The sequence below is a fragment of the Hyperolius riggenbachi genome, chromosome 6, assembly GCF_040937935.1.
Source record: "Hyperolius riggenbachi isolate aHypRig1 chromosome 6, aHypRig1.pri, whole genome shotgun sequence".
NCBI lineage: Eukaryota > Metazoa > Chordata > Amphibia > Anura > Hyperoliidae > Hyperolius > Hyperolius riggenbachi.
In genome coordinates this window covers 195,929,522-195,941,604 of record NC_090651.1, presented here as the reverse complement: position 1 = coordinate 195,941,604, position 12,083 = coordinate 195,929,522, and the positions used below count along the sequence as shown (strand labels likewise).

The 12,083-nt window shown below is 42.3% G+C and overlaps 1 protein-coding gene across 2 annotated transcripts in view; it reads right to left on the bottom strand.

The window, feature by feature from the left end:
• ROBO4 (roundabout guidance receptor 4) overlaps window positions 1–12,083 on the bottom strand; it is a 1,158,575-nt gene that overhangs the window by 392,687 nt on the left and 753,805 nt on the right. For both annotated transcript variants that reach the window (XM_068240264.1, XM_068240265.1), the window contains exon 12: window positions 3,127–3,471. In XM_068240264.1, coding sequence (XP_068096365.1) covers window positions 3,127–3,471 — 345 coding nt within the window. The remainder of the gene's footprint in view (window positions 1–3,126; window positions 3,472–12,083) is intronic.

The following is a 12,083-nucleotide window of genomic DNA, read 5'->3' as shown; positions in this document are numbered from 1 at the left end:
ACAAGAGGCATTATTGTGGAAAAAAAAAAGAAAATTTCTCAGCTTTTATTTACATTTTAGCAAAAAGTGTGCAGTCCAAAATTAGTCATACCCTTCTCAATAATTAATAGAAAAGCCTTTATTGGCTATTACAGCAATCAAACGCTTCCTATAATTGCAGACCAGCTTTTTGCCCATTCATCTTTAGCAATGACTGAGGTCCAAATCTTTCAGGTTGGAGGGTCTTCTTGCAATCATCTTGATCTTTAGCTCACGCCACATATTTTCAATTGGATTCAAGTCAGGACTCTGGCCGGGCCACTGCAAAACGTTAATGTTGTTGTCTGCTAACCATTTCTTCACCACTTTGGATTTTGGGTCATTGTCATGCTGAAATGTCCACTGGTGCCCAAGGCCAAATTTCTCTGCAGACTGCCTGATGTTGTCGTTGAGAATCCTCATGTATTGCTCTTTTTTCATGGTTCACTGGTCCATTGGCTGAAAAACACCCCCAAAACATTAGGTTCCCACCTCCATGTTTGACAGTGGGGATGGTGTTCTTTGGGTTGAAGGCTTCTACTTTTTTAAGCCAAATGAAGGAAACATCAATGTGACCAAACAATTCAATTTTTGTTTCATCTGACCATAACACAGAAGACCAGAAGTCTTCTTCTTTTTCCAGATGAGCATTTGCAAAGGCCAAGCAAGCTTTTATGTACCTTATCTGAAGAAGTGGCGTCCTCCTTGGTCTGCATCCATGGAACCCAGCAGTGTGCAGTGTCCGTTGGATTGTCTGCCTTGAGACATTGCCTCCAGCAGAGCCCAGATTCACCAGGATGGCCTTGGTGGTGATCCTTGGATTCTTTTTCACCTTTCACACAATCCTCCTGGCCAGCACAGGTGTCACGTTTGGCTTCCGACCATGTCCTCTGAGATTTTCCACAGTGCAGAACATGTTGTATTTTTTAATAATACTTTGCACTGTAGCCACTGGAACGTCAAAACATTTAGAAATGGCCTTGTAGTCCTTATCTGACTTGTGAGCAGCCACAATGTGCAGCCTGCAGGTCCTCATTGAGCTCCTTTGTCTTAGCCAAGACTGTCCACAAACCAACTGCAGAAAGCTGCTGTTTTTCACCTGTTGAGTTGATTAAAACAGCTAATCCCAATTAATCAGGGTAATTAGGATGCTTTAGAACAGGTTGGCCTGTTTGGAATGGTATAGAACTTTGGATTTTCCCACAGCCTGAGGCAGTTTGTGAAGGGTATGAATCATTTTGGACTGGACACTTTTTGCTAAAATGTAAATTAAGGCTGAAAAAATGTTTTTTTTTCCACAATAATGCCTCTTGCACATACATTGCCTTATTATCTTCTGGGAGACACCTATGTTATTTCCCATCAAAAAATTACTTGCTGGTTGAATAAAAGTAACTGTAAGTTAAAATTTGCCAGGGGTATGAATAATTATGGGCAGCACTGTATAAACACATACAAATAAGACGTACATTTCTTCTAGAGTGAAATGAGCCACATGGCATAGGGCATTCTCAGCAGGGCCTTTATTCTTTATAAAGACACTCCCTGAAAAAGATTTATACAAAGATGCTGGCCAGCCTCCCTGCTCGCTGTACACTTTTTTTGGCAGTTGAAAGGAGCAACTGCCATTCACTAAGTGATTTTGAAAATAAAGAAATCCCTGAGAATCCCCCATGAGGAGTTTAGCTAGTGCAAAACCTGTCGGTTCTGTCAGATTTCTACTACTTACTGTAAGTGACAGAAACATAGGAGAAAAGTAATATATGGCTCATTTTACTCTGGGAGAAATGCACTTCTTATCTGTATATGTTAACATATATATTAAATTTTAAGATTTTCATGACAGTGGTTCTTTAACCCCTTCCCAATCACCTAATGCCGATAGGCGTCAGGAAGGCGGCAGCCCCAGGACCGCCTAACACCAAAAGGCGTCAAGTCCTGGCGTGGTTTTTTTCAGGTGATCGCACGCGCCGATGCTGGTGCATCCCTGCTTGAGTGACGGAGCTCCGCTCCATCATCAGTCTACCAACGGCGATCGACGAAAGCGATTTGATTTTTTTCAACCAAACATACAATGTAACTATGTAATATCCTTAATTAACCATGAATACCTACCTTTAATTAATGATTCCATGCCACTATTCTCTCAATACCTTGACTGAGGTTCCCCAATGAACAATGCCACACACATTGCTCCACGTTGTAGGCACTTACTATTCTAAAGTATAGAAAGCCCCAGAAAAGCATCTTTAAATGTTCCACAGGAGCTCACCATCAGGCTTTTAAGAGACCAATGGGAATTCTCTCTGAGGAGTCTTCCCTTCCAGTTCTCTAATGCAGCCTCTTTCTGTCTAACAATACATTTATTTTATCCTCTCTAGTCAAATCTTCATGTTCTGGCATGAAGTAATGTTTTATCCTAGGATATGCCTAGAACAGCTAAGACAGGAGGAATTGCTTTTAATATTGGGGAGACATGGATAGCTATACATACAGGGCATACAAAGGGAATTGTTTTAAATGTCAAAGGAAAGGGTGGGATTGTATTTTAAGTAAGGAAAGAAACTGCAGGAAGGATAGCGTTTTTGTGTGAGGTGGAATTATGATTGTAGTGGAGGGGGAAACTATTTGTTGGCTTTTGCCAGCAAACTAGTGACACCTGTTGTTTATGAGGATGAACTTGATGAACATGTCTTTCTTCCATCTGGGTAGCTATGTCACTATATATCATAAATCACCTATATTTCACAGTATTGTGAAAGTCATGATTTATGGGGGCCAGGCTACAACAATGGTGTCTCTAACTGGTATTTGACAAACTTTATAACCACACAGCCACTTGCAGTCATGATCAAAGTCATGTTTCAGTCATGGTCATTCCACATTACATTTGCTACAAGGACATTTACATCTGGGAGAGCTTTTTTTTTTTGCACAAGACTACTAAGCTATAATTAATTAGTTGATTTTTTTTTTTACAAAGATACCAATTGTTTACGTATTCATATATGATAGAATGATGTGTATTCTGCCTTTAACTGTGGTAAAGTAGCAACGCGTTTTTCCTAAAAACTCCAGAAATTCATTAAGATAGATAGTAAATGTTACCTCTCTTGGAATTCTGGCTCCAGGGTTCCTTCAGGGCCACACTAGGCAGTACAGGGAGCACAGGCTTGCGGGATATTTGACTTCTTGATCCACCATGCACCAATTGGGTGGCACTGGCATGACTGATACACTTTGGAAACAAGCCATGATCGAGCAGTGCTGGCGATGTGGCAGATTTTGCACTGATTCCCATTCCTGGGAGTCTAGTAGGCAATGGGCACTGGAACGTTGTCATTTCCTTGCCAGGAAGATCCACATACAATGCGCCATACATGCTGCTACTATTAGGCACCAATGGTATTATCTGATTTCGGCTGCTCTCACTTTTTCTTTCCAATGAAATGGCTGCAACAAAATAAAAAAAAAAATCATTGAGATTGGGATTGAGTCAACATAATCACTTCTTACAATAATGGAAAATGTCCAAGCCTAAGCAAACTGTACCAGTAAAGGTGGCCATACATCAGACAATGTATGGGCAGATCAACCAAGAGACAGATCTCTCTCTGATCGAATATGTTCAGAGATCTGTTGCCTGCCCATACACCACAGGCTAATTCCTGATCGATTTAAGCTTACATTTTCTTGGGAATTGGCCTTGAGACGTCGCACCTGCCAACATTTCCCTAGTGCAAAATGTGTCCCCGCTTCCTGGTGCCTTATGTGAATATTTTACCTGTTCATGTCTGCCGCTAGGTTCGTGCTCCGTCCTCCATCCACATATACGCATTCCACATGGTTGCCAGATCAACGTGGGTGCATGTGTGATGCCACACATGCACCCACATATACCTCAAAATGCCAACATGGCAATTTAACCTAAATACTAAACCTAGTATAGGTAGCCAGATGATCCCCTCTTTCTCCCCCCCCCCCTCTTCCCCACATAGTATAGGTATAGGGTTGGGCATGGATCCATAAAATATTATTAATTCATCTCCAAGAGCTCTTACAGGACTGTTGGAACAGTGCATCATGGGACATAAAGACTTACTCATGTACATCCATAAATAAATCTGTATTTGACAAAGCTACATTCCTTCCCATTGCTGGAAGGGCTTGTTCACACTAAGGGCACTTTTGGTTTTTTTTAAGCCCGGGTGATTTTAAAAATCACTCTAAAAGCGCTCGTGCAATGATTCCCTATGGGAGTGTTCACATATGAGCGGTTTGATTCCGATCCGCTCACCAAAGTGCTGCCTGTACCATTTTCAGGTGCATCAACGAATGAGTCGGCACCACCCAAGTATTTTATAGATATTTTATGGTGTAGGCTGCGATGACAGACCGCTGTTTCAAGCACTTGGCTCTTTCTCAAATTGCATTAGCCATGATACAAAGAACAAACACACGTGCACTTTTTAAATACATGCCCCACTGGGTGTCAACGTCAGGTGAGAAAGAAGTTGCCAGTGAGATGCCTGATTTGTGATAGCCCGACTCGCTGGAATTCGACCCTCCTTATGTTCTCTAGTCTGCTAGAACAGGAGAAAGCCGTCACCCAGTACCTCTACAACTACAGTAGAAGGACACAGTCTGGGGAGATGGGGATGTTCTGGCCCAACTGTCAGAATGATAGCGGTTTTATTTATGCAGGAAAAGCTGTCATATGTGTATGCATATATAAATATTAATAATCAATACAGTCATTCTAAAGAAAGAAATAGTTATTGTTAAAACCTATAATATAATGTAAACTGGATTCTGCCAGTGATAGAGACAGTTAAACTTTTATAAGGTTATTTTAACTTGTAAGCTAGAAGATTGTAACAATTTCCCAGACATAGAAAGTCAAAAGATGAAGAAAATAAAACAAAGAAGGTGATTTCCCAATTAGTTAAAGATGATTCAATGATGCCACCGGGCAGTTTTATAGTCTTATAAAATTAACATTATTAATATAGATTGTTATTTGTTATGTAATGCTGACCTCTGCCGGTGGACATTATTGAATTTATTTATTCATTAGAAAAACAAATATATGGAAAACTATTTCATATTATTAATATTTAATATGCAATTATTTCTTATATGATTCATTGTTTTAAGAAGAATTATATAATAAGCTTCATATTTAAATGGGTATATTAGAAGCCCCGAAGGCTTCGATAAGCCTTAAATTGCTGAAGGCTCTTACAGATCTGTGTACAGTGTTATAGGGTCAATCTGACCTGGGAAAGTACCAAGACATTCCAACCTAATTAGCAGTGAACACTTTATCAGAAATGCGTCATGAATGACATTGTTTAGTCTCAAGGTCTGGGGCAGACAAGATGGCTGGTGACGTCCATTTTTAATTAACTGCGTCAAATATGACCTTTTTATCAAATGTCAAAATGTCAGATGACATTAATTCCCACAAGATAAGGTAATTAATGAATTTATAAACAATAATATTATGATTTAAGTATTTAAAACAAAAGAGTGTTATGGGTATTTTAAATGTCAAAGATAGCGAGTTGACGCACGAAGCTTTAGCCAATCAGAGCCTGGGATTCAGGGAAAGTCCAGATTAGGCAGCCATATTGCCTCCAACCCCTATAAAAGTAGGGGCTGAAAGCTCATAGTTTGCAGCAGCCCAGCAATCTCCTGAGAAGACACATGAGGCAGAAGCTACCTTCCCACAAGTGGTTCTAGATGCTGAAGAGATGACAGAGAAGGGGTAATATGCTTAATATTCTGGTGATTTACTTTATTAATTTTTCAGCATTAAGTTTTGTTAAGATGTTAGCAAGAAGTTTTTTAGAAGCTATTTTTTATGCTATTTCTTTAAGCAGATTACTACAAGTTTTACACAGCTACTAGATACACAGCTATTGATACAGATGAGACTACTTTTGATCTTATTCTACATAACACAACCGTTATATTACTTTTTGAATGTACTTAGAAGATTGATGATCACTTGGCTATAAAGCCTTGATGAGATGGAATACTGTTAGAAGGAAACACTACTTGGAACTGTTCATATTTTGTATATATACTGTATGATAAGCAAATACAATTTTTTATATAAAATCATATACTGAGTGCTCTGATTCATTTCAAGGTATACCGTCAATCTATAATTACTGTTATAGAGGGTTCAGACTAGTGTTGGGCGAACAGTGTTCGCCACTGTTCGGGTTCTGCAGAACATCACCCTGTTCGGGTGATGTTCGAGTTCGGCCGAACAACTGATGGTGCTCGGCCAAACCGTTCGGTCACATGGCCGAACTAAGAGCGCATGGCCGAACGTTCCACGAACGTTCGGCTAGCGCTGTGATTGGCCGAACGGGTCACGTGGTTCGGACCCGAACGCGCTCTGATTGGCCGAACGGTCACGTGGTTCGGGTAAATAAATACCCGAACTACGTCATATCTCCGCCATTTCTCTGTGGGTTTAGCTTTGGGTAGGCAGGCAGGGTAGTTTGCTCTCCAGCCACGCTAGCCAGGGTCCCCCCAGTCATTGTGTGTCGCTGCTGGGAACAGTAGTACACCGCTCACTCAGCCACACTATATATAGCATTGGTTACTGCCACTGTGTACCTCGCTCAGCCACACTATATATAGCATTGTGTTTACTGCTGCCACTCTGTGTACACGGCTCAGCCAGACTATATAGCATTGTGTGTACTGCCACTGTGTACCTTGCTCAGCCACGCTATATATAGCATTGTGTTTACTGCCACTCTGTGTACACCGCTCAGCCAGACTATATAGCATTGTGTGTACTGCCACTGTGTACCTCGCTCAGCCACGCTATATATAGCATTGTGTTTACTGCCACTCTGTGTACACCGCTCAGCCAGACTATATAGCATTGTGTGTACTGCCACTGTGTACCTCGCTCAGCCACGCTATATATAGCATTGTGTTTACTGCCACTCTGTGTACACCGCTCAGCCAGACTATATAGCATTGTGTGTACTGCCACTCTGTGTACAACGCTCAGCCACACTATATAGCATTGTTTACTGCCACTCTGTGAACAACTCTCAGCCAGACTATATAGCATTTTTTACTGCCACTCTGTGTACACCGCTCAGCCAGACTATATAGCATTGTGTGTACTGCCACTCTGTGTACACCGCTCAGCCAGACTATATAGCATTGTTTACTGCCACTCTGTGTACAACGCTCAGCCACACTATATAGCATTGTTTACTGCCACTCTGTGTACAACGCTCAGCCAGACTATATAGCATTGTTTACTGCCACTCTGTGTACACCGCTCAGCCAGACTATATAGCATTGTTTACTGCCACTCTGTGTACACCGCTCAGCCAGACTATATAGCATTGTGTGTACTGCCACTCTGTGTACACCGCTCAGCCAGACTATATAGCATTGCGTACTCTGCCAGTCAGTGTGTATATTGCTGGGATCAGTAATACTCCACTCACCGCCAACCACTATATGAGCTCACCATGAGTTCCTCAGAGACCTCCGCTGTGAGCAGCACTCCCAACAACAGCAACAGCCAACGCCCCACGCAAGCTATAACATCCACCCCAGCAGCCAGTGGTCAGCAGCAGCCCTCCCCGGAGGAGAACGTTGTGTCCATCGGTCCGTCGCCAGAGCGATTAATAAGGGCTGCCATTGAGGAGATGATGGGGCCTGATGTGAAGGAGGAGGTCTGGCTCAGGCCAGCATCCCAAGTTAATGTTGAGGACGATGAGGGGTCTGTGTCTGGGGATGTTGGGGTGGCAGAGGTGGTGGGTGGGTCAGACTCAGGAGAAGAGTTGTATGATGAGGATGATGATCGGGACCATCTGTATGTGCCTCAGAGTCCGACCCTGGAAAACATGTTGTATCGTGTGTTTAGGTACTAAAATCTGCGTTCCCACTTCCCAGTACTGCCTGCAGTGCCCGGGTCCACGGATCCATATAATTTTTTGGGCAGCACTATCAAACTGTGGTACTATGAGTGAGTTGCCATGGTCCTTCTGTGCTGCCTGTCACACTCACCGTCTGTCTGCAGATGAATTGTTCAACACAGCTACGCCATCTGACATGTAGTCCTGGACCTTGACCATCTTCTCCAGGCGATTGGTGTTGGAGGACGTGGAACTGCCCGATTGCTGTTCTGTGGGCTGCTGCATGGGTGTCAGAAAATGTTCCCACTCCAAGGACACTGCCAATACCATTCCCTTTTGGGCACTAGCAGCAGCTTGTGTTCTTTGCTGCCCTCCTGGTCCTCCTGGGTTTGCTGAAGTCAGTCTGTCGGCGTACAACTGGCTAGAGAAGGAGGAGGATGTCAATCTCCTCTCTAAAGTCTCCATCCTCAAGGGCCTGCTGGAATTGTTCCATTTTTGACCTGTCTGACACTTTCTTCAATCAGTTTTTTAACATTGTGTTTGTATAAACTGGGTATAAACCCAGTAATTGGTGTTGTCCAGATTCCAGAATAATGAATAATAATGAATAGTGAATAATGCGCGGGCCGCGTTCAATGCAGTCTAGCATGAATTGAGCCATGTGTGCCAGAGAGTCCTGCCAGACTCCTCTGTCTTCATGTTCTTGTGAGCGTTGTGATTGTTGTGATGCACCATATTCGTCACCAGCATCACTTTCTTCCTCTTCTGCTGTCCATTCCCGCTAAATTGTGGAAGTCCAACGTGCACCGCTCTGTCCCTCGGCAGTGGGGGCATCCAATTTCTGCTCCAACTCCAGCTGTTCCTCATCCTGTTCTTTGTCATAGCTGGGACCAGCGTTTCCTGAGGCAGGTTGCCTGATGTTGGTATCATCACGCTGATCGTTTTCATCTTCAGAATCCCCCACTTGCATCATGCCAGCGGTTTTCCATCTTCAACATTGATTTCTTCAGTAAACACAGCAGTGGTATTGTAATGCTGACTGTAGAGTTGTCACTGCTCAGTCACGCAACGTGGATTGCTCAAAATTTTGGAGGACTTGGCAGAGATCCAACATGGTGGCCCAATCAGATCCACAAAAGCTTGGTAGCTAGCTGTTGGAATGCGCCTCGGCACTGCGCAAAAGCGTGCTAGCATGTGCAGCGTAGAATTCCAGCGCGTAGGGAGGGACATCACCCAGCGAGCGATGGTGCGCTAGATTGAAGCGCTCCTGCATCTCTTGGTGAGTCCTTCAGAAGCGATACTGGACTTTTAACAATGTTTGTTTTTTTTTCCTTCAACAGAAGATCTGCCACGTTGGAGTGAGGAGGACGCCGCCGACCCCGACACCAAGCTGAACCCCGGCGAACTCCAAGCAGAGGATCTTCAGGAACCCTCAAGGCTTTGAGCAAGCTGAGGAGGATCAGCAGTCCCGACGAGACCTCTCCTCCTCATATGCGACTGAGTGCAGTGGAGCTCCCCAGAACAACCTCTCAGTTGTCACTTTGTCACTGGTCACTTTGTCACTTTGTCACTTTGTCACTTTGTCACTTGTCACTTTGTCACTTGTCACTTTATCACTTGTCACTTTGTCATTTTGTCACTTTGTCACTTGTCACTTTGTCACTTGTCACTTGTCACTTTGTCACTTGTCACTTTGTCATTTTGTCACTTTGTCATTTTGTCACTGGTCACTTTGTCACTTTTCACTTTGTCACTTGTCACTTAGTCACTTGTCACTTGGTCACTTGTCCAGATGATCTCGGTACACCTCCTGCGATTCAAATTCCTGCACACATTGCTCTGGGATTTGGGTGTGATAAATGATGCATCTAACTGGCCACCGGAGGCAATTAAGGCCTTCAAAACATTGAAAGCAGCTTTCTGTTCCGCCCCCATTTTGCGTCATGTTGAGTTGTTGATGTCATGTTCATCCTCGGCCTCGCCTTGCATTTCAGTGCGAGGTGCATTTTCCACAGAAAAAGGTTGTGAATCCGGGCACAACATTTGTGGCTGTTCCATTGACCTTTCACAGGTAGAAGATTGTGGGGGTGGGAATAGCTCCTCCGAATAGCCCATTGTGTCCTGAAAACTACTCATTGCATTGCTTTGCGCACACATTTTTTTGTCCTCATGCAAGGCCTGAGTTGCACCTGAAAGCGTGGCCTTCTCCTCCTGCGCCTCCTCCTGTTCCATCACGTCTGCTGCTGCTGCTGGGTTAGCGTTGATGCCCGGTCCCTGTTTATTGAACCTCTTATCTTTATTACATTTATGACTGCATGGCGGTAAAAAGCATGCTATCCGCACGCTTCTTGTCCTCATGCAAGGCCTGGGTTGTTGTGTCTCAAAAAGCATGGCCTTCTCCTCCTGCGCCTGCTCCTGTTCCATCACGTGTGCTGCTGCTGCTGGTGGGTTAGCGTTACCGGTACCTTTTCCTGGAACCTCTTCTCTGTATTACATTTATGACTGCATGGCGACAAAAAGCATGTTACCTGTGCAAAGAAACATGACATTTTCCACATTTAAAAGACAGTTTTTCCTTTGAAACTTTACAATCAATTTTCTCAAAAACTATAAGCTCTTTTTCAAATATTTTTTTCCTCTTGTACCCACTCCCAAGGTGCACATACCCTGCTAATTTGGGGTATGTAGCATGTAAGGAAGCTTTACAAAGCACGAAAGTTCGGGTCCCCATTGACTTCCATTATGTTCGGAGTTCGGCGCGAACACCCGAACATCGCGGCGATGTTCGGCGAACGTTCGCGAACCCGAACATCTAGGTGTTCGCCCAACACTAGTTCAGACCCACCTATGCCGGATTAATATGATAGCAACGCTTTAAAGGCTGGTCCTTTACTGAGTTAGCAATCATGAAAAAGGCAAGAACCGCTGAAGTTTTTGACAGTTGGTGCCCAACAGTTGATTGTTATCTTGATTGTTATCTTGAAAAATAGTTTCTATGGTGGAAATATAGACCATAGTTTTCTATCGTGATAATAGAATAAAAAAAGTACTTATACACAAATATAGAGTTGGATATGCATATGACGCATCCAAAAATCTGAAGCAAAGAAAGAAGATATTCTTATGCTTTAAAGTCTCATAGAAGAGAATTATTAATGAGCACACTCAGTTTATAGTCTATGAAAAGACTTAGAAGAGAAAATGAATACTTTGGCCTATTGAACCTAAGAAAAGGAATAGCGCTACATGTATTTTTCTGACAAAATGAAGCAAATTATATTAAAGCAGCATATTTAAGCAGAGTACATAATATACATTTTGAAAATGGCTACCTTAGAAGTGCAGAAAAACTTTTTGAGACAAGCTCAGTGAAAAAGAAAAATGAGAGAGCAGTTTTTATCAAACAAAGAACATTTTTTATATATGAAGAGATTCTGCTATCAATAGAATTAGCATTGCTTTTTATACTAGACAATTGAACAGACTTTGTGATGAAAGCAAAAGCTCCTATAACTAACTTTTTTTTTTAAGAAAAGGAAAAATTCTGTTTTTAAGATGTATAGCTCTTTAAATATAGAAGACTGCAGACACAAGACAAGTTACTACAGGCATAAATGAGATGTAAGAAGACATTTTTTATCTTTGTATTATTTTTATGAGAACAAGAATCTTTAGTGTGTGGCTAGCACTACCAGATGCCGACACAGGAGAAGACAAGACAATCCTCAAACAGGCAAAAACGCAACATGCATTCAAAAATAGACTTAAAGAGATATGACACTTGATTTTTTTTTCTCTCGAACTACAAATGAAAGATTTTTTTATATGGCCGCTGATCTGTCTTTTTATACAGAAGTTAATCAACAATTATGCCTAGAAGGAAATAGAAGAAGAATGCACTAGTGAAGATTCAAGTGTTTTTTTTTGTTTGTTTTTATTTTTTATCATGATAAGCTAAAGAAGTAATGAAGACTCAGATATAGCAGCTGCCATGTTGAGATGTAAAGGATGAACATACAGAAGTGACCATTAAACAAGAAGGTTTTTCATTTTTATAGTCCTAGCCTCAAGGGGGGGAATCTCTACTCATTTTTGAGGCTAGATCCTATTAAGAAGCATTAAGATACTTTATTTTTGTGACTACATTATACTAAGAAG